We start from the raw sequence: 23,656 nt of genomic DNA, 5'->3' as shown, positions 1-23,656 counted from the left end.
GCTTGGCTAACAATTCCCGAACCTGAGCCTGAAGCTTGGCAATGCGCTGCTCAGTAAGCAAGACTCTTCCCGTCCTCATGTCGAAAAGTGCCCCCAGGAATTCCAGAATCTGGGAAGGAGCCAGATGACTCTTGGCTAAATTGACGATCCACCCTAGCAATTGGAGACAACTGAGGACCAAATCCACCGCCGTCCAGCACAGGGATTCAGATTATGCTCGAATCAACCAGTCGTCCAGATAGGGATGACCTACAACACCCTCCCTTCGGAAAGCCTTGGTGAAAGTCCTGGGCGCGTAGCTAGACCAAAGGCATGAGCGCAGAGTTGAAAGAACTGAAAGTGATCACTCAGAATCATGAACCTCAGATATTATTGGTGATCAGATCAGATTCCGATGTGCAGATAAGCCTCGGTCAAATCCAGAGAGGCCAGAAACTCCCCTTTGTGGACTACCGCAATCACGGAGTGCAGCATCTCCATTCAGAACCACGGAACCTTCAGCGCCACATTCACCTTCTTTAAGTCCAGGATTGGGTGAAATCTGCCTTCCTTCTTTGGAACGATGAAATAAATGGAGTTGCGTCCAGATCCTCGTTCGTCTGGAGGGACGGGGACAATGGCTCCCAACTGACGCAGACAGCCAAAGGTGGTCCTCACCGCGAGTTCCTTGGATCGACATGAGCAGGGAGACACGAGAATTTGGTCTCCAAAGTGTAACTGTGCCTTTTTAAATTTTACATCATTTTATAAAAGACTTATATAGTTATTTTCTGAGCTCAGAAATGACTGTAAATATGGCCAATTGTCCAACCACCTGAATTCAAGATTGATTCAATTTCTATTTCTTTAAAGATCGTAGCTAGTGATTTCCTTGCTACTTAAAATTGGTATAAATTTCTACTAGATATCACAAACCAAACTAGCTATCAAAATACATTAGTTTAATTATGCCATTGACATGTTTGACTGATTTTTTAGCTGTATCTATTAGACAATTCAATTGATTTTTTAACTATCTGTTGAACAATTCAACAACATGAATCAATCTTGCTCAATGACATTATAAGGATTGAATTATAAACTCAAATTGAACTTCCGATGTCACACACACTTATGGTTACATCATAAACATTTCTTATAAGAAGTTCAGTTGTATACAATCATTCAAATCAACCTTGGTTTGGATACATTAAGAAAATTACAGAGTTGACAATTAATTAAATCTTTGGATACTTCAGCATTAGTCTATGTGAAAATTTCACTGAGAAGCAATCCCATTTATATAAATTCAGGTGCTGGACCAAATTCGGCTCCCAGCGATGACACTTCGTATCGACCAAAGTTCAATTTATGAATTTCAATGAGCAACAAGTAGAATTTTAAAAGATTTTAAATCATAAAGCCACACTATCTTCCAAGTTGGCTTCCGGTAATGGGATTTCCATAAACTGAATAAGTCTAGTTTTGATGTCACCCGACAGTGATGGTAACAGGAAAACCTGTTTAAATGATGGCAAAAGCCTATCTTGTCCCGACAAAAACTTATCTTGTCATCTCTTAGCCCACATATCTTTTGGCAAAAGATATGTGGGCTAAGAGATGACATCAAAACTAGACTTATTCAGTTTATGGAAATCCCATTACCGGAAGCCAACTTGGAAGATAGTGTGGCTTTATGATTTAAAATCTTTTAAAATTCTACTTGTTGCTCATTGAAATTCATAAATTGAACTTTGGTCGATACGAAGTGTCATCGTTGGGAGCCGAATTTGGTCCAGCACCTGAATTTATATAAATGGGATTGCTTCTCAGTGAAATTTTCACATAGACTAATGCTGAAGTATCCAAAGATTTAATTAATTGTCAACTCTGTAATTTTCTTAATGTATCCAAACCAAGGTTGATTTGAATGATTGTATACAACTGAACTTCTTATAAGAAATGTTTATGATGTAACCATAAGTGTGTGTGACATCGGAAGTTCAATTTGAGTTTATAATTCAATCCTTATAATGTCATTGAGCAAGATTAATTCATGTTGTTGAATTGTTCAACAGATAGTTAAAAAATCAATTGAATTGTCTAATAGATACAGCTAAAAAATCAGTCAAACATGTCAATGGCATAATTAAACTAATGTATTTTGATAGCTAGTTTGGTTTGTGATATCTAGTAGAAATTTATACCAATTTTAAGTAGCAAGGAAATCACTAGCTACGATCTTTAAAGAAATAGAAATTGAATCAATCTTGAATTCAGGTGGTTGGACAATTGGCCATATTTACAGTCATTTCTGAGCTCAGAAAATAACTATATAAGTCTTTTATAAAATGATGTAAAATTTTAAAAAAAGTATTTTCAATAAAAATTTGTATTTTATACAGTTACATGTTTATCTTGGTAGATCATGGGATTTAATTGGATGTCAGTCTAATTTTAACTAGTTAATTCTTTGTCTATTATCATACTTAAGACCCACTGGTCTGACGTAATCTTGGTCCACTCCTCGTAAAAGAGAGATAGGAGTCCTGCTATCTGCGGAACCGAAGAGTGAACCAGCCTCGCCTCATTGAGAGAACTTGGTGCCACTGTCTCCATGGGAGGATCTGTCCCTGCCAGGTGGACGACTTCGAAAGGACTGAGACCAAGAAGATTGTCGAGCAGAGACTTGTCTCGGAGCCGGACCAGAATCTGGGCCCTTGGAATCTTTGATTCCCCTTGAAGCGGGAACAAGAAGATGGGAAACTCTTGGCCTGTCCTCAGTCAACTTATGGACCTTATTCTCTCTCAGAGACTTGATCATTTCCCCAAGATCCTTGCTGAACAGTAACTTTCCCTTAAAAGGCAAAGATCCCAACTGCGCCTTGGAGGAAACATCAGCCGAACAATTTCTCAACCAGAGGCAGCGCCAGGCCGACACCACTGAAATCATAGCCCAAGAAGAGGTCCTGAGAAGGTCATGTAAGGCATCAGCACTGTATGCCACGACGGCCTCCAACCGTTCCGCCTGGAGGGCCTCAGCCTCAGAAAAAGACTTTTTGCCTTGCAGCTGCTGAACCCAGTGAAGACCAGCTTCAGCATGAAACTGCCACACATAGTGGACCGAGGGCTGAAACCTCAAAGATCTTCTTGAGGTGTACCCTCCAGATTTTTTTTTTGAGTTTGTTTTTTTAACCTGAAGATCCTTTAAAGCCGATGTTCTAGTGACGGGAATAGTGGTCTTCTTGGTGACTTCAGAAACTGTGGCATCCACCTTGGGAACCTTGTGCAGGTTCAGCGCCTCCTTGAGCAATGGATACAATCTGTCCATCACCCTGCTGACCTTCAAACCGGTGTCCGAAGTATCCCACTCTCGGAACAGAAGAGCTCTGACTGAACTATGGAAAGGGAAGGAATTTGCGGGACCCCGGAGGCCAAACATGACCGGGTTTCACAGCCCCCAGATTGGAATCCTGTGGTGGGACTTCAATGCCCAACCCCTCTAACACCGCTGGAATAAGTGGGCTCAGCTCCTCCTTATGGAATAAATGGACACCTTAGGGTCATCACCCTCAAGAGACAGATCCGGATCCAGCAGACCGACCCCAGGCCTGGAATCCTGGGAATCCACTCCCTGGGCCCCTTCAGTATCCGAAGTGGTCAAAGAAGAATCCATGGCAGCTGTGGGCACTGTAGCCCTCAGGAGATGCTGGACCCTAGGGGCCCCCTGTGGCTGCGGAGGTCCTGGACATTTTGGCAGACTGCCCTGGGGCCTCCTTGGATGTACCCCGACATGCAGCCTTCCTGGCCTTAAAGGCCTTATGGAGCAGGAGCACAAACTCAGAAGAAAATGAAGACGACTAATCCAAAGGATCCCTGAGGTCCTCCTCGCTGCCCTGATGACCTTCCCCAGAAGCCTGGGGCTCTGGAGACAACGGGGGAGGGAGATCCGAACCCCCCACCGCAGCCCGCACTGCTCGTGTCGCCCACGGAGCTCTCCTGAAGAGGCGACAGGCTACGAAGATCCCACAGGGCAAGTGATCCGGGACCTCCGGGTATCAGCCCTGTCCGGCGATTTCTTTGGGCCACTCTACTGTTAAAAATATACAACTCCACTTGATCACTGCATTGCTCTCAAAGAGGTTTGCAAGATGTTCCATCTATTAAACTGGCTAGGCTTGTAGAAACCAAGGGAAAATCATTTTCAAGCGCTGCTCCGGAACTAGAACAGTTTGCAGGTAGAAGTGTGGCTGCTGGAATGCTCTAAAACGTTTACGACATTTCTGAAAACTTTCTTGGTTAAGCAGGCTTCAGCTGACTGCATTGTATATATGGCATTTATTGGTTGATCTGTTCTTCTGCGATAGGCTTAACTTGCCTTTCTGAAGCCTAACGGCTGTCTCATTCTATTTTTTGTTTTTACTGTGTTTTATTTCAGCTCTTGATAATATTTTACTGTCAAACTTCTGAGTTTGGTTAACTGATTTACCTGCCATTTTATTGTAAATTGCCTAGCACTACGGCAGTAGGTGATTAATAAAATATGAAGAAAGGATGGAGAGGGAACGGATGGTCCCCCCCGATGGCGACGACCCTCCTGCCATGGGTGCTGGTCCGGGGTGTGACCTGAAGAAGTCTCTCAGTACGTAGCTTCATGATCTTCTGGCCCCTGAAGACATGCGAGCTCAGGTCACACAGCAAAGAACGTCGCGCGATGGCCCCAGACTCCACATGCATTCATCACGCTGATCTTTCAGAGTCAATTTAAAGAAGCAAAAAGGGCCACCGTTTGAACCCCTCGGGCTTGCTGGCTCCCATTTTGAAGAGGACCTGCCACTGAATCACACTCAGTTTTTATAATATAAACAAAAAAATCTCTTCTCTGAGGAGCCATGAATAATAAAAATAAAGAAAATTAAAACAAGAAAAGATGAGCTGTAAAGGAAAAGTTTCAACAAACATCTATAAAAGTTCACAATAGCAGAAGGAAGGCAGATGAAGACACTGGTGTGGCAGCAGCTGCACAGGAAGGTCCACACATGCTCAGAAAGACCATCCATGCCCTTCGTAACTCTGAGACAGCTTTCTGCCTCGATGCCATCAGATGACATCAACCCTGCTTGTGTGGCAGATTCCTGTCCATAGAGAATGCAGGTTTCTTCAGAATCTCACAGTGCAGGAGGCATCGTGTGTCCCCCCTGTATCTGATGCAAATATCTGGCAATCCCTGCAGGATCTCACAGTGCAGGAGACATCGTCCTCCCCTGTATCTGATACAAATATCTGGCAATCCCTGCAGGATCTCACAGTGCAGGAGACATCGTCCTCCCCTGTATCTGATACAAATATCTGGCAATCCCTGCAGGATCTCACAGTGCAGGAGGCACCGTCCTCTCCTGTATCTAATACAAATATCTGGCAATCCCTGCAGGATCTCACAGTGCAGGAGGCACCGTCCTCCCCTGTATCTGATGCAAATATCTGGCAATCCCTGCAGGATCTCACAGTGCAGGAGGCACCGTCCTCCCCTGTATCTGATACAAATATCTGGCAATCCCTGCAGGATCTCACAGTGCAGGAGGCACTGTCTTCCCCTGTATCTGATACAAATATCTGGCAATCCCTGCAGGATCTCACAATGCAGGAGGCATCGTCCTCCCCTGTATCCGATACAAATATCTGGCAATCCCTGCAGGATCTCTCAGTGCAGGAGGCACCGTCCTCCCCTGTATCTAATACAAATATCTGGCAATCCCTGCAGGACCTCACAGTGCAGGAGGTACCGTCCTCCCCTGTATCTGATACAAATATCTGGCAATCCCTGCAGGATCTCACAGTGCAGGAGGCACCGTCCTCCCCTGTATCTGATACAAATATCTGGCAATCCCTGCAGGATCTCACAATGCAGGAGGCATCGTCCTCCCCTGTATCCGATACAAATATCTGGCAATCCCTGCAGGATCTCTCAGTGCAGGAGGCACCGTCCTCCCCTGTATCTAATACAAATATCTGGCAATCCCTGCAGGACCTCACAGTGCAGGAGGTACCGTCCTCCCCTGTATCTGATACAAATATCTGGCAATCCCTGCAGGATCTCACAGTGCAGGAGGCACCGTCCTCCCCTGTATCTAATACAAATATCTGGCAATCCCTGCAGGACCTCACAGTGCAGGAGGTACCGTCCTCCCCTGTATCTGATACAAATATCTGGCAATCCCTGCAGGATCTCACAGTGCAGGAGGCACCGTCCTCCCCTGTATCTGATACAAATATCTGGCAATCCCTGCAGGATCTCACAGTGCAGGAGGCATCGTCCTCCCCTGTATCCGATACAAATATCTGGCAATCCCTGCAGGATCTCTCAGTGCAGGAGGCACCGTCCTCCCCTGTATCTAATACAAATATCTGGCAATCCCTGCAGGACCTCACAGTGCAGGAGGTACCGTCCTCCCCTGTATCTGATACAAATATCTGGCAATCCCTGCAGGATCTCACAGTGCAGGAGGCACCGTCCTCCCCTGTATCTGATACAAATATCTGGCAATCCCTGCAGGATCTCACAGTGCAGGAGGCATCGTGTGTCCCCTGTATCTGATGCAAATATCTGGCAATCCCTGCAGGATCTCACAGTGCAGGAGACACCGTCCTCCCCTGTATCTGATACAAATATCTGGCAATCCCTGCAGGATCTCACAGTGCAGGAGACACCGTCCTCCCCTGTATCTGATACAAATATCTGGCAATCCCTGCAGGATCTCACAGTGCAGGAGACACCGTCCTCCCCTGTATCTGATACAAATATCTGGCAATCCCTGCAGGATCTCACAGTGCAGGAGACACCGTCCTCCCCTGTACCTGATACAAATATCTGGCAATCCCTGCAGGATCTCACAGTGCAGGAGACACCGTCCTCCCCTGTACCTGATACAAATATCTGGCAATCCCTGCAGGATCTCACAGTGCAGGAGGCACCGCCCTCCCCTGTATCTGATACAAATATCTGGCAATCCCTGCAGGACCTCACAGTGCAGGAGGCACCGTCCTCCCCTGTATTTAATACAAATATCTGGCAATCCCTGCAGGATCTCACAGTGCAGGAGACACAGTCCTCCCCTGTATCTGATACAAATATCTGGCCATCCCTGCAGGATCTCACAGTGCAGGAGGCACCGTCCTCCCCTGTATCTAATACAAATATCTGGCAATCCCTGCAGGATCTCACAGTGCAGGAGGCACCGTCCTCCCCTGTATCTGATACAAATATCTGGCAATCCCTGCAGGATCTCACAGTGCAGGAGGCACCGTCCTCTCCTGTATCTGATACAAATATCTGGCAACCCCTGCAGGATCTCACAGTGCAGGAGACACCGTCCTCCCCTGTACCTGATACAAATATCTGGCAATCCCTGCAGGATCTCACAGTGCAGGAGGCACCGTCCTCCCCTTTATCTGATGCAAATATCTGGCAATCCCTGCAGGACCTCACAGCGCAGGAGGCACCGTCCTCCCCTGTATCTGATGCAAATATCTGGCAATCCCTGCAGGACCTCACAGCGCAGGAGGCACCGTCCTCCCCTGTATCTGATGCAAATATCTGGCAATCCCTGCAGGACCTCACAGCGCAGGAGGCACCGTCCTCCCCTGTATCTGATGCAAATATCTGGCAATCCCTGCAGGACCTCACAGCGCAGGAGGCACCGTCCTCCCCTGTACCTGATGCAAATATCTGGCAATCCCTGCAGGATCTCTCAGCGCAAGAGGCACCATCCTCCCCTGTATCTAATACAAATATCTGGCAATCCCTGCAGGATCTCTCAGTGCAGGAGGCACCGTCCTCCCCTGTATCTGATACAAATATCTGGCAATCCCTGCAGGATCTCACAGTGCAGGAGGCACCGTCCTCCCCTGTACCTGATACAAATATCTGGCAATCCCTGCAGGATCTCACAATGCAGGAGGCACCGTCCTCCCCTGTATCTAATACAAATACCTGGCAATCCCTGCAGGATCTCACAGTGCAGGAGGCACCATCCTCCCCTGTATCTGATACAAATATCTGGCAATCCCTGCAGGATCTCACAGTGCAGGAGGCACCGTCCTCCCCTGTATCTGATGCAAATATCTGGCAATCCCTGCAGGATCTCACAGTGCAGGAGGCACCATCCTCCCCTGTATCTGATACAAATATCTGGCAATCCCTGCAGGATCTCACAGTGCAGGAGACACCGTCCTCCCCTGTACCTGATACAAATATCTGGCAATCCCTGCAGGATCTCACAGTGCAGGAGGCACCGTCCTCCCCTGTATCTGATGCAAATATCTGGCAATCCCTGCAGGATCTCACAGTGCAGGAGGCACCATCCCCCCCCCCCCCCTGTATCTAATACAAATATCTGGCAATCCCTGCAGGATCTCACAGTGCAGGAGACACCGTCCCCCCCTGTATCTAATACAAATATCTGGCAATCCCTGCAGGATCTCACAGTGCAGGAGGCACCGTCCTCCCCTGTATCTGATACAAATATCTGGCAATCCCTGCAGGATCTCACAGCGCAGGAGGCACCGTCCTCCCCTGTATCTGATACAAATATCTGGCAATCCCTGCAGGATCTCACAGCGCAGGAGGCACCGTCCTCCCCTGTATCTAATACAAATATCTGGCAATCCCTGCAGGATCTCACAGTGCAGGAGGCACCGTCCCCCCCTGTATCTAATACAAATATCTGGCAATCCCTGCAGGATCTCACAGCGCAGGAGGCACCGTCCTCCCCTGTATCTAATATATATTTCTGGGAGTTCCTGTAGGAAACTAAGTCCTTCATTGTATTTAAGCATGGATTACCACTCATTTCATAGTTTATACCTCAGTTCTTTCAGACACTTAAATCCAGCTGTTTTGCTTTCCAGGTTAACCATTTTAGCAGACTGTCGTCAATGTGAACGATTTCTGAGGCGCTCTCCTCAGGCCCCTGCATGTAACTCTGCATCTCGCCCCCCGCACTAACTCACCTTTGTGTAGAAATACTTCAGAATGTTCCGGAGGATGTCGGTTTCGATCCTGGCCAGTAGGAGCTCCTTTGAGGCATAAAGCGCGATGTATCCATAGCACAGGATAAGTGCACTCTTCACCTTCTCTAACTCGTTTTCATTCCGGTCCTGACGGAAACAGGAATACAAAGCAGTTTCAATACCGTGCATCACCTTCCAGTCACATCTGTCACGTTCCAGCTGCCCCCCATGAAAGGGAAGTTAAGAGCCCGTGGGTAGGCACAAATCTATTTAAAGGTAAAATTATCACCTCTCGTTCTATGCCTAGGGCATCCCTTGAAGACATCTGCAGGACTATTCTCAGGGGCCAGAGGGACTCATGAGTGCCCAAGGAAAGGGGTCCCTGATGGGAGCTACGAGCACCTGAGGAAGGAAGCTCAGGCGGGACTCGAGTACCCAAGGGACGGGGCCCTGAAAGCGCCATTACCCCCCCATGGAAAGGAGGGGCTGTCAGTATGGGCGAGTTTGTTCTTCACACTGAATTATAAATTCAGTTCCAGTGACTGCGAGTGGTTTTTCACTGGGTGAGTCGGGATGGCTCATTCCACGTCGGGATGGCAGGTTCCACGTCGGGATGGCTCGTTCCACGTCGGGTCCAAGTCGGGATGGCACGGTCCACGTCGGGTCCAAGTTGGGATGGCTCATTCCACGTCAGGATGGCACGGTCCACGTTGGGTCCAAGTCGGGATGGCTCATTCCACGTCGGGTCCACGTCGGGATGGCTCGTTCCACGTCGGGATGCCACGTTCCACGTCGGGATGGCACGGTCCACGTCGAGATGCCACGTTCCACGTCGGGCCTTGCAGCACTCGCAGGGTTTTCGGTCCTCACCTTCAGTGGGGTCATGGATTTTGGTTGCAGGCTTCTGTAAAAGCGCTTTCACTAGCCGGGCTCCACAACTATGAAATGTGTTACCAATTGCAGTGCGGTGGGAAGTGACTGATCCCAGATTCCTGAAACTTGTTTGGGCTTTCCTGTTCCCTAGAGTGCTTGAGGCGGGGGAGGGGGCAGAATATATTTACGGATGCTTTTATTGTAAATCCCGCTGATAGTTTTGCTTATGGTGCAGTATAAATAAATAAATATAACTGGAGATGATGATTTGCTTGCAATATTTTACCTGGATAAGGCTTGGGGCTTGAGTCTGCTTTACAGCAATCTCAGCTAAAACCTAACATGTGGTCAGGAGCTTAGAGCTGACGTTCAGTGCAAATGTCCTTCCTGACCGGATGTGGCATCCGCTGACAGCAGCAGCCAGGAGGACGGAGCCACTGGATCAAGAGGGTAGGAGCTCAGCAGCCTCCTCCTCCTCTGAATTATGAGCAAAAATCAGAACCAGCTTCAAATAAATTACGATACGATGAACCTTCACTCAAAGCTACCCTCCTCCAGTCTTCAACTGAGCTTCCCTGCAGAATCAGTCTGCCTGCGCCCTCATGCACCCCGAGTCTGACCCATTGCACCTCCCGGGGCTGTGAGTGCAGAATCAGTCTGCCTGCACCCTCATGCACCCCGAGTCTGGCCCATTGCACCTCCCGGGGCTGTGAGTGCAGAATCAGTCTGCCTGCACCCTCATGCACCCCGAGTCTGGCCCATTGCATCTCCCGGGGCTGTGAGTGCAGAATCAGTCTCCCTGCGCCCTCGTGCACCCCGAGTCTGGCCCATTGCATCTCCCGGGGCTGTGAGTGCAGAATCAGTCTGCCTGCGCCCTCATGCACCCCGAGTCTGGCCCATTGCATCTCCCGGGGCTGTGAGTGCAGAATCAGTCTCCCTGCACCCTCATGCACCCCGAGTCTGGCCCATTGCATCTCCCGGGGCTGTGAGTGCAGAATCAGTCTGCCTGCACCCTCATGCACCCCGAGTCTGGCCCATTGCATCTCCCGGGGATGTGAGTGCTGAATCAGTCTGCCTGCACCCTCGTGCACCCCGAGTCTGGCCCATTGCATCTCCCGGGGATGTGAGTGCTGAATCAGTCTCCCTGCACCCTCATGCACCCCGAGTCTGGCCCATTGCATCTCCCGGGGCTGTGAGTGCAGAATCAGTCTGCCTGCACCCTCGTGCACCCCGAGTCTGGCCCATTGCACCTCCCGGGACTGTGAGTGCTGAATCAGTCTGCCTGCACCCTCATGCACCCCGAGTCTGGCCCATTGCATCTCCCGGGGCTGAGAGTGCAGAATCAGTCTGCCTGCACCCTCATGCACCCCGAGTCTGGCCCATTGCATCTCCCGGGGCTGAGAGTGCTGAATCACTCTCCCTGCACCCTCATGCACCCCGAGTCTGGCCCATTGCATCTCCCGGGACTGTGAGTGCAGAATCAGTCTGCCTGCACCCCCATGCACCCCGAGTCTGGCCCATTGCACCTCCTGGGGCTGTGAGTGCTGAATCAGTCTGCATGCACCCTCGTGCACCCCGAGTCTGGCCTATTGCACCTCCCGGGGCTGTGAGTGCTGAATCAGTCTGCCTGCACCCTCATGCACCCCGAGTCTGGCCCATTGCATCTCCCGGGACTGTGAGTGCTGAATCAGTCTGCCTGCACCCTCGTGCACCCCGAGTCTGGCCCATTGCATCTCCCGGGGCTGTGAGTGTAGAATCAGTCTGCCTGCACCCTCGTGCACCCCGAGTCTGGCCCATTGCATCTCCCGGGGCTGTGAGTGCTGAATCAGTCTCCCTGCACCCTCGTGCACCCCGAGTCTGGCCCATTGCACCTCCCGGGACTGTGAGTGCAGAATCAGTCTGCCTGCAACTTCGTGCACCTCGAGTCTGGCCCATTGCACCTCCCGGGGCTGTGAGTGCAGAATCAGTCTGCCCGCACCCTCGTGCACCCCGAGCCTGGCCCATTGCATCTCCCGGGGCTGTGAGTGCAGAATCAGTCTGCCTGCACCCTCATGCACCCCGAGTCTGGCCCATTGCACCTCCCGGGGCTGTGAGTGCAGAATCAGTCTGCCTGCACCCTCATGCACCCCGAGTCTGGCCCATTGCACCTCCCGGGGCTGTGAGTGCAGAATCAGTCTGCCTGCACCCTCATGCACCCCGAGTCTGGCCCATTGCACCTCCCGGGGCTGTGAGTGCAGAATCAGTCTGCCTGCGCCCTCATGCACCCAGAGTCTGGCCCATTGCATCTCCCGGGGCTGTGAGTGCAGAATCAGTCTGACTGCACCCTCATGCACCCCGGGTCTGGCCCATTGCATCTCCCAGGACTGTGAGTGCTGAATCAGTCTGCCTGCACCCTCGTGCACCCCGAGTCTGGCCCATTGCATCTCCCGGGGCTGTGAGTGCAGAATCAGTCTGCCTGCACCCTCATGCACCCCGAGTCAGGCCCATTGCATCTCCCTGGGCTGTGAGTGCAGAATCAGTCTGCCTGCGTCTTCGTGCACCCCGAGTCTGGCCCATTGCACCTCCCGGGGCTGTGAGTGCTGAATCAGTCTGCCTGCACCCTCATGCACCCCGAGTCTGGCCCATTGCATCTCCCGGGGCTGTGAGTGCAGAATCAGTCTGCCTGCACCCTCGTGCACCCCGAGTCTGGCCCATTGCATCTCCCGGGGATGTGAGTGCTGAATCAGTCTGCCTGCACCCTCATGCACCCCAGGTCAGGCCCATTGCATCTCCCGGGGATGTGAGTGCTGAATCAGTCTGCCTGCACCCTCGTGCACCCCGAGTCTGGCCCATTGCATCTCCCGGGGCTGTGAGTGCAGAATCAGTCTGCCTGCACCCTCATGCACCCCGAGTCTGGCCCATTGCACCTCCCGGGGCTGTGAGTGCAGAATCAGTCTGCCTGCACCCTCATGCACCCCGAGTCTGGCCCATTGCACCTCCCGGGGCTGTGAGTGCAGAATCAGTCTGCCTGCACCCTCATGCACCCCGAGTCTGGCCCATTGCATCTCCCGGGGCTGTGAGTGCTGAATCAGTCTGCCCGCACCCTCATGCACCCCGAGTCTGGCCCATTGCATCTCCCAGGGCTGTGAGTGCAGAATCAGTCTGCCCGCACCCTCGTGCACCCCGAGTCTGGCCCATTGCATCTCCCGGGGCTGTGAGTGCAGAATCAGTCTGCCTGCACCCTCGTGCACCCCGAGTCTGGCCCATTGCATCTCCCGGGGCTGTGAGTGCTGCCTCTGTAGCAGGGCCCATTAGACAAACCGCAGCACACCCTGTTTGTTCCATACGCATTTGGCAAACCCAGTGCCTCAGAGCTCCGCTTACCTTAAAGAGCGTGAATATCCCCATGCTCTTCTTTATCACGTCAGATTTGTGGAACTCCTCCAGCTTTGCTAGGGTTTCATCTAAGTGACTGACCGCACAGATCCCAACTGCACAGGCGAGTCCCTAGGGCAGAAGAAGGGAGAGCAGGTTGAGAAAGGAAGCCGTCTGTGGTGCCGTCTCCAATCCTCATTACAATCACAGCCATCTGTCAGGGTAAGAATCTGATAGGGCACGGAGGAAAGCCCGGAAGCTATGGGCCACAGGACATGGCCACCAGCAGTGCATGATGAGAAGAGAAGACCAGAGCCTGTCACCTGAGGAGCAGCACTACAGGCGGACATAGAGGCAGCTACTGCAGCAGCACCAGCTGAGGTGGAGCACAGGAAGCAGCTCTCACAAGAGCGGCACTGGCCATGGACTACACACATGGTCACTGGAAGACCGCAGATCCTGAAAGCAGAATACTGTCCGGCCCATGCAATACTGGGCGCTAAGGTCAGCGCGCCGCTGAACGCGCCGTTGGGCGTGCGTTTTGGACGCGCTACTTACGCCTGATACAATACCGGGATTAGCTCGTCCAAACCAGCGCGTAACTAACAGTGCTCCTCACACGTAAATGCATGTTGATGAGGCTATTAGCTAGTATGCCCGATGTAAAAAACTGCTGCAGCCTGGCTGCGTACATTTTTAGGTAAACATTTACGTGCAACACCTCTGTTGATAATACAATCATAAGCATGTACCAGAGGACAATTAACTAACAATTTCTCTCACCATTTCAATAATTTATTATATGTATAAACAACAATTTTTTAAATAAAGGATTTTTTCATTCTATCATGTGTGAGGTAATTACATAATTAAAACACATCCTAATCAACAATCCCACATATTGATCCACAAACATACCCCATCCACACCACTCACACATAAAACCCTTAATGCATCATTATCACATTACATGTATACATCAACATATATTTGTATCCATACAATGACCCTTTAACAGTTATTCAATTATTCCTACGAGATGACTCGTTTCACCTGCAAAACAGGCTTCTTCAGGGAACCTTTAAACATTAAACTCATGGGTCCAACATTGTTCTCATCAATGTAAACAATTCAAACACTTTTTAATGAGCATATATCATATTCAATATTATCATATGTTGTGTGGATATTGATTTCATGTAATGTTCTTCTCACGCTGCATTTTCTTATGTACTTCTCCCACCAATGTAGTCCTCACACGATTAATCACTGAAAAATATCACAAATACTTAAATAAACTCACTAAAGTATTACCTTAAAGAACTAACTACAAATTCCAAAAGTGCCATCTTACCCGCATTTATACGGCCGATTACTACTAACTTCCATATCTGTTCCGGCTCAACTTTAAATGTCAATTGTCCATCTCAGAAGGCATGCTAGCTACCATAGCCTAGCTTAAATCCCGTTGCAGAGAATTTTTTCAAACCTATGAAAAATATCATTGTGGTACCATTATAACCCTTATCACTATCTATCAGCTGTTCCACTTACCCCACCTAAATCGCCATAAACTTACGTTTTCAAAACCATCAAATCATCTTCTACATTTACTTCACGGTTTATAACCAGCCCGATCAGACGCTTGATACTTCCTTCCTTCACGAACGCTTACGACTAACTGCACAAAAACACCTTCCATTTAAAGTCCAGATAACCTATCCAATACCACGCTTCTGACGTAAACTACGTATGTGCGTGTGCACCGTAATAAAGTCAACTTAAATGAAGTAACGGGAATACATCTATGTCATTCTACCTTATACCTGTATCAAAAAAACCCGATTTGTTATTCTCATAACCCTCATTACCAAATACAAAGACACTATAAATCCACATATTAATGCCAGCTTTAATATTGTCACATATATATATGTTTTTTAATGATTAATCTCAACGCTGCATCTCACGGATCAGCCTATAATATCCAGTCACCACTTGTGAACCAATTTCATTGCGTTTTTTAACATTTAATCACCATGTTGCATGATCTCAACACAACATCTCAAAAATTGATTATTTTAACACACATTCATATCCAACTTACATTACCTGAAAAATGCCTCCCATTCAATCATTTCATTTAACCCATAAGGGTATACAGTATTCCATTGGTATATAAATTTTTGTTCAATTTTTCTGAGAATGTTGGTGACATCTCCCTGTTGTCTCACATTACACTGTTGGATTACAAAGAACCGCAAATCTTCTATGTCATGATTATATTGTTCCCAATGGGATACTAGTGGAGCACCACTTTTCTTAGTTCTTAATCTACTTTTATGTTCCACTATACGTTGTCTGATAGTCCTTGTGGTGAAACCTATGTATATCAATCTACACGGGCACACGACAGCGTAAATCACCATTCTGGTATCACAAGAAAAATGACCTTTAAGAACAAAATCATACTTCCAATGTGGAATCTTAAACAATTTGAGTTCCCACACATTCTGACATACCGAACATCTATCACATTTAAATTGACCCCAATCTTCTTTTCTAATTTTTTCTTGTTGTCTTGCTAATAAAGATCTAATACTAGCTCCTCGTCGCATTGCAAACACAGGTGCTTCTTCAAACCCTGGTAAAGACTGAAGTATGTACCAATGTTTAAGAATACATTGTTTTATTTGATGTGATTTGGTGGAAAACGGCAGTGTACAAATGGATCGGGTTACTTGATTTTGAGGACTTGGTAAAAGTAAATTGGTTCTATTAGCATACAATGCTCTTTTGTATGCACGTTTTATGCATCCCGAAGGGTAACCTCTTTCCCTAAATTTTTTTGACAGATGTTCCGCATGTTGTTTGTATTCCTTAACAGTAGTACATATATGCCGGTATCTGAGAAACTGACTTATCGGTATGGATTCTCTCAATCTCTTAGGATGAAAGCTTTCAAAGTGTAATGTTGTGTTCCTGTCTGTGGGTTTGGTATAAACCGATGTAGAAATGATCCCATTTTCTATTTTTACCATTATATCCAAAAAAGGTAACTGCTTTTCATTCATTTGTACTGTAAATTTTAAATTTGGGTCACATATATTAAGATATTGTTCAAATTCTTGTAGTTGCTGTCTATCACCCACCCAAATCAAAAATAAATCATCAATATATCGTTTATAAAACTTTATATATTGAAACTGAAGTGTTGTATATAAATGTTTATCCTCGTATGCAGCTACATAAAGACAGGCAACCGAAGGTGCCAGTGGGGAACCCATGGGGATACCTTTGATCTGTTTAAATAAATGAGTCTGAAATTCAAAATAAAATTGAGTAATAACTATTTTTGCCAATTGATTAATCATACACCTTTTTGAAGAGCGGATTCCTAACTTAATCAAAGAATTATCTATAATTGTCAATGCCTCATTTTGAGGTATGTTGGTATATAGAGCAGTTACATCTGCTGTAACAATCATACTGTTATCTTGAATTCTTCCCATTTGTTCCAACAAGTTAATAAATGCTGTAGAATCTCTCACATATGATCTTATATCTTTCACCAATGGTTGTAGAATACAATCAATGTATTTTGCTGCATTTTCAAAAATAGACCCTCTGCCCGAGACGATTGGACGTCCGGGGGGTTTCTCCATTGATTTGTGTATCTTTGGGACAAAATATATGTAAGGTGTTACAAAGGTGTCTACATGTATAAATTTGGCCTCCTTATTGGTGATATGTTTAAGTGTTAGGGCATCAGCTACTATCTCATTAATACAATTCCTTGTACTTTCACCTGGATCTTCAAATATCTGTACATAAAATTGTTCATTATGAAGCTGCTGCCAAGCCTCAGCCTCATAATCAGACGTATCCATTATCACAAGGGCACCCCCTTTATCTGCTCCCTTAATAGTGATACTTGAATCCTGACATAGAGTGTGTATGGAATCCATTTGTTCTTTAGGTACATTATAATTAACCCAATCTTTATGTTCCTCAATCAAGGCTACTTCTCTATTAATTATAGTTTCAAATGCAACAATTAATGGGTTGGGGGGTTCTGTTGGCATCCAATTAGACGGCTTTACCAATTTATTCTTAATATATCCCTCTTGATTTGGTCCAAAAAAATCTCTTAACCTCAATCTCCGAAAAAATTTATTTAAGTCTACATGGGTAGAAAATGCATCATATTTTTTCACCGGAACAAATGAGAGCCCTTTATTAAGCACTTCCAATGTATTATCATCAAATATTTTAGAAGATAAATTCACCACATTATCAACCTGAGGTCGGTGAAAACCACCTACCCTCAGTTGATTATTGCGGGATTGAGTTTCTCTCTCATGTAATATATTGTCATTACCTACGAAAATTATACGGCTCACGAGAGCCGTAATTTTTTCTAGTTCTGTAGTTATGATCTCCTCTATTACCTCGCCCCCGTGATGCAGTTCCTTCTTTGGTGGGTCTATTACTCTCTTGATATTCATTTGAGTCTTTAAACCTTACTTGCCTACCATTGTCTCTTGAATCAGTGTTTCTTCTCTCTTCCTCTGAAGAATCATCAGATGAAGATGAAAAGTCTCCTTTTTGTTTGTACTTGTACACTCGTTTTGTTTGCATCCAGGGGTATACGTATCCTGTGGTGTAATCTTTTTCGTCTCGTTCAAATTTAGTCATTTTCATTTTTTTAATCTCTGCATGATATTCATCGAGTTGTTTTTGATGTTCATTAAGTTTATTTTCAAATATATCAATAGCTGTATTGTTTTTCAACTTGAGAATTTCTGCTTCTATTTCCTTGTTAATATCTTCTAATTGTGATTTAGTAGTAGATACGATCAACACCATCAGGTCGTAACTACATTTGTTAAGTATTGCGTTCCAACACTCAACAAATGTTTCCTCTGTTGCAAACAAATGCGGCTCTTTATTGACTCTAAGACCTCGTGGTATACGATTGCAATGACAGTATTCAGCAAGTGTTGCTGCGTGTAATTCCATTCTGATCAACTTTCTCTTAATTTTTATAAAAGCATTCCAATCCCCTTCACTCGTTAACTGAGTGATGGGTGTATCAAACAATCTAAACCCTGCCAAAATACCGGACGCTGCTTCACTGGTATAACTATGCATTCTTTCCATTGTATTAAACTCTCAAACTGGCCACAATTACTTTGTAATGTACTGACACTATGATACTACCCTGCACTTCAGGGAAACCTTATCAGGTAAACATTTACGTGCAACACCTCTGTTGATAATACAATCATATGCATGTACCAGAGGACAATTAACTAACAATTTCTCTCACCATTTCAATAATTTATTATATGTATAAACAACAATTTTTTAAATAAAGGATTTTTTCATTCTATCATGTGTGAGGTAATTACATTTTTATGCACAAAAATTAACGCCAACCCCAGAGCTGGCGTTAAGTTTTGAGAGGCCTCAAGCCATACACAGAAAAGCAGAAAATACTGCTTTTCTGTGGTTCTTATGACTTAACATTGTCGTGATGCAAAGCAGGAAGAACCACAGAAGCAGCAAAAAAAAAGTTCCCTGTATGTACCCGGATCAGTCCAGACTCCTGGATTTATTCATCCGTGCCAGCAGATGGAGACAGAGAAAAGCCTCGCTGACACTGTTTCCTATACACTGATGCCACCTGCAGTTCCTCAGCATTTCTCTGTCTCCGGCAGATGGTGGAGGTGCATAAACCTGCAGTTTGGTCCAGGATTTTCCCCATTATTTTTGGTTACTCTGAGCCTTCCTCCCAAGGGTCGGGGGTTCCTCGTGAGGACCCTTTTGTTCGCCCGATCCAGGGGTTACCGTGGGGTGCACATCTGGTGGTCCAGATCCCTCCCCTTCGCAAGGTCTCTTAGGTGACTAGATTTCTTTTTCATGGGCTCTTTTCCTCACGTTCCTCTCCTTTCCATTAACTTGCTGAATTGAGCTGGCCAGCTCTCTTCAGAATTTGGAGCAGGAAGCCAGTGTGAGGTTTTGTTTTCAGTTTATTTAAAAAAAAAAAAAAAAAAAGAAATCTATCAGTCTATGGAGAGGCATGTAGGAGTTGAGTAAGGAGGATGACTCTCCCCCTCCCGTGTTATTTTTCCGGGCTCTTTTCATCGGGGAATCTTTTATCACTGATTTTTTCTCTCCTGCTCCAGCGACACGATGGTACGGGGGGTGGCCTGCCGCACATGTGGAGCGGCTGAATCATCGCGGTCTGTGTTTGGCCTGCGCTTCGGATGGGGAGGAACCCTCGAATCTCCCTACACCTGCCAAATAGAAAAAAAAAAATGCGCCTGCAACGCCGACTACAGATCGGAACAGGGCAGTCCGCGTGCAGCCTCCCAATGCTCTAACCGCGGGAACGGCAGCCATCTTGGATCCCCCTGCGATCGGGCCTACTCTTTCAGGGACTGCTGGGGATCTCCCTCCCACGTTTTCCCCGGTCCTCTCGGGTCCTAATGGGGGACAGGGGGACCATGAGGGCTACGTGGGTTACGACAGTTTGAGGCCCCAATCGCTCACCACTGGCCCGACTCTGTTTTCGCCCGAGTTCGTTCTTTTGATGTATAGGGCTTCTTTGGCTCAGCAGGAGGGATTTGGGTTCCACTGGGATGGACAAGAACCTCCCCACTTTGTTTCCGGAGGTGGGATTGGGACCGGTCAGACCCGGACCGTTATAGAACACTTCGACCACCAGGGGGCTGCGTTCGCCTAGTATGGTTCCGCAGACTGAGGCCTGCCACTCGAGGGCACCGCTCTCGCAGGGCCGGGAGGCAGATTTGGATGTGGTGGATATGCAGGGGGATGATGTTGATCTGAGGCCTACGGCGGAGGGTGATGACCCCAAGATCCTCCGGTTGTTCCGCAGGGAGGAGCTGACCCCACTCATTCCCCAAGTTTTGGAGGAGCTGGGGCTCCAGCCTCCACTTGGTGACTCTCGCAAGGACAAAGCGGATCCAGTCTTGGAGGGCACGCGGAGCGCTCATTTTGGGTTTCCATATCATCATTTTGGGTTTCCGTATCATCTCAGAGACATGGTGGAAAGAGGATAACCAATGGGACAGTGCTATACCGGGGTACAAATTATATCGCAATGACAGAGAGGAGCAGTCGGGAGGAGGTGTGGCACTTTATGTCCGGGATGGCATAGAGTCCAACAGGATAAACATCCTGCATGAGACTAAATACAAAATTGAATCTTTATGGGTAGAAATCCCTTGTGTGTCAGGGAAGACTACAGTGATAGGGGTATACTACCGTCCACCTGGTCAAGATGGTGAGATGGACAGTGAAATGCTAAGAGAAATTAGGGAAGCTAACCAAATTGGTAGCGCAGTAATAATGGGAGACTTCAATTACCCCAATATAGACTGGGTAAATGTATCATCGGGTCACGCTAGAGAGATAACGTTCCTGGATGGAATAAATGATAGCTTTATGGAGCAATTGGTTCAGGAACCGACGCGAGAGGGAGCAATTTTAGATCTAATTCTCAGTGGAGCACAGGACTTGGTGAGAGAGGTAACGGTGGTGGGGCCGCTTGGCAATAGTGATCATAATATGATCAAATTTGATTTAATGACTGGAAAAGGAACAGTGTGCAAATCCAAGGCTCTCGTGCTAAACTTTCAAAAGGGAAACTTTGATAAAATGAGAAAAATTGTTAGAAAAAAACTGAAAGGAGCAGCTACAAAAGTAGAAAATGTCCAAGAGGCGTGGTCATTGTTAAAAATACCATTCTAGAAGCACAGTCCAGATGTATTCCACACATTAAGAAAGGTGGAAAGAAGGCAAAACAATTACCGGCATGGTTAAAAGGGGAGGTGAAAGAAGCTATTTTAGCCAAAAGATCTTCATTCAAAAATTGGAAGAAGGATCCAACACAAGAAAATAGGATAAAGCATAAACATTGGCAAGTTAAATGTAAGAAATTGATAAGACAGGCTAAGAGAGAATTTGAAAAGAAGTTGGCTGTAGAGGCAAAAACTCACAGTAAAAACTTTTTAAAATATATCCGAAGCAGAAAGCCTGTGAGGGAGTCAGTTGGACCGTTAGATGATCGAGGGGTTAAAGGGGCACTTAGAGAAGATAAGGCCATCGCAGAAAGATTAAATGATTTCTTTGCTTCGGTGTTTACTGAAGAGGATGTTGGGGAGGTACCCGTAATGGAGAAGGTTTTCATGGGTAATGATTCAGATGGACTGAATCAAATCACGGTGAACCTAGAAGATGTGGTAGGTCTGATTGACAAACTGAAGAGTAGTAAATCACCTGGACCGGATGGTATACACCCCAGAGTTCTGAAGGAACTAAAAAATGAAATTTCAGACCTATTAGTAAAAATTTGTAACTTATCATTAAAATCATCCATTCTACCTGAAGACTGGAGGATAGCAAATGTAACCCCAATATTTAAAAAGGGCTCCAGGGGCGATCCGGGAAACTACAGACCGGTTAGCCTGACTTCAGTGCCAGGAAAAATAGTGGAAAGGGTTCTAAACATCAAAATCACAGAACATATAGAAAGACATGGTTTAATGGAACAAAGTCAGCATGGCTTTACCCAGGGCAAGTCTTGCCTCACAAATCTGCTTCACTTTTTTGAAGGAGTTAATAAACATGTGGATAAAGGTGAACCGGTAGATATAGTATACTTGGATTTTCAGAAGGCGTTTGACAAAGTTCCTCATGAGAGGCTTCAAGGAAAAGTAAAAAGTCATGGGATAGGTGGCAATGTCCTTTCGTGGATTGCAAACTGGCTAAAAGACAGGAAACCGAGAGTAGGATTGAATGGGCAATTTTCTCAATGGAAGGGAGTGGACAGTGGAGTGCCTCAGGGATCTGTATTGGGACCCTTACTGTTCAATATATTTATAAATGATCTGGAAAGAAATACGACGAGTGAAATAATCAAATTTGCAGATGACACAAAATTGTTCAGAGTAGTTAAATCACAAGCAGATTGTGATAAATTGCAGGAAGACCTTGTGAGACTGGAAAATTGGGCATCCAAATGGCAGATGAAATTTAATGTGGATAAGTGCAAGGTGATGCATATAGGGAAAAATAACCCATGCTATAATTACACAATGTTGGGTTCCACATTAGGTGCTACAACCCAAGAAAGAGATCTAGGTGTCATAGTGGATAACACATTGAAATCGTCGGTTCAGTGTGCTGCGGCAGTCAAAAAAGCAAACAGAATGTTGGGAATTATTAGAAAAGGAATGATGAATAAAACGGAAAATGTCATAATGCCTCTGTATCGCTCCATGGTGAGACCGCACCTTGAATACTGTGTACAATTCTGGTCGCCGCATCTCAAAAAAGATATAATTGCGATGGAGAAGGTACAGAGAAGGGCTACCAAAATGATAAGGGGAATGGAACAACTCCCCTATGAGGAAAGACTAAAGAGGTTAGGACTTTTCAGCTTGGAGAAGAGACGACTGAGGGGGGATATGATAGAGGTGTTTAAAATCATGAGAGGTCTAGAACGGGTAGATGTGAATCGGTTATTTACTCTTTCGGATAGTAGAAAGACTAGGGGACACTCCATGAAGTTAGCATGGGGCACATTTAAAACTAATCGGAGAAAGTTCTTTTTTACTCAACGCACAATTAAATTCTGGAATTTGTTGCCAGAGAATGTGGTTCGTGCAGTTAGTATAGCTGTGTTTAAAAAAGGATTGGATAAGTTCTTGGAGGAGAAGTCCATTACCTGCTATTAAGTTCACTTAGAGAATAGCCACTGCCATTAGCAATGGTTACATGGAATAGACTTAGTTTTTGGGTACTTGCCAGGTTCTTATGGCCTGGATTGGCCACTGTTGGAAACAGGATGCTGGGCTTGATGGACCCTTGGTCTGACCCAGTATGGCATTTTCTTATGTTCTTATGGTGGACCAGGAGTGGGGTAACCCGGACTGCGGGATTGCGAGTCGGCAGGGCTATGGACAAGCTTTATTCCTTGCTGGAGCAAGCCCTGGAACTTTTTGCACTCCCTAAGGTGGATATCGTGATCTCGGCCGTCACAAAGACAAGGACCATTCCGGCCGTGGCTCTGAAGGATGTTCAGGACCGCAAGCAGGAGGTCCATCTCAAGTGGATTTTCGAGGTCTCGGCTTTGAGTCTCCGTGCAGCTATTTTTTCCAGCTTCATGCAGAGGGCATGCTTATGCTGGGTGCAGCATTCCCAGGAGAGCCCGGAGTCCGGTGGTACACAAGATGGTCAGGTGGACAGGTTGGAAGCTGCAATAGCTTTTGTGGCAGATGCATTGAACGATGTGGTTCGGACGTCTTCCCGTATTATGGGTTCTGCAGTTTCTGCAAGGCATCTCTTATGGCTTTGTAACAGGTCAGCGGGTGTTTCGTCTAAATCCCAGCTGGCGCCTCTGCCGTTCAAA

The 23,656-nt window shown here is 46.7% G+C and overlaps 1 protein-coding gene across 1 annotated transcript in view; it reads right to left on the bottom strand.

Annotated features, from left to right (window-relative positions):
* The window catches only part of MROH1 (maestro heat like repeat family member 1), a gene marked incomplete in the record, with an annotated part of 402,473 nt that overhangs the window by 211,237 nt on the left and 167,580 nt on the right, over positions 1–23,656 (bottom strand). Inside the window, 2 exon segments of the mRNA XM_029592292.1 lie at positions 8,989–9,135; positions 13,225–13,347. Of these exon segments, the coding sequence (XP_029448152.1) occupies positions 8,989–9,135; positions 13,225–13,347 (270 nt within the window).

The sequence above is a fragment of the Rhinatrema bivittatum genome, chromosome 2 (assembly GCF_901001135.1).
Source record: "Rhinatrema bivittatum chromosome 2, aRhiBiv1.1, whole genome shotgun sequence".
NCBI lineage: Eukaryota > Metazoa > Chordata > Amphibia > Gymnophiona > Rhinatrematidae > Rhinatrema > Rhinatrema bivittatum.
The sequence above is the reverse complement of the archived record's forward strand: the minus strand, read 5'-3'. Positions and strand labels throughout refer to the sequence as shown.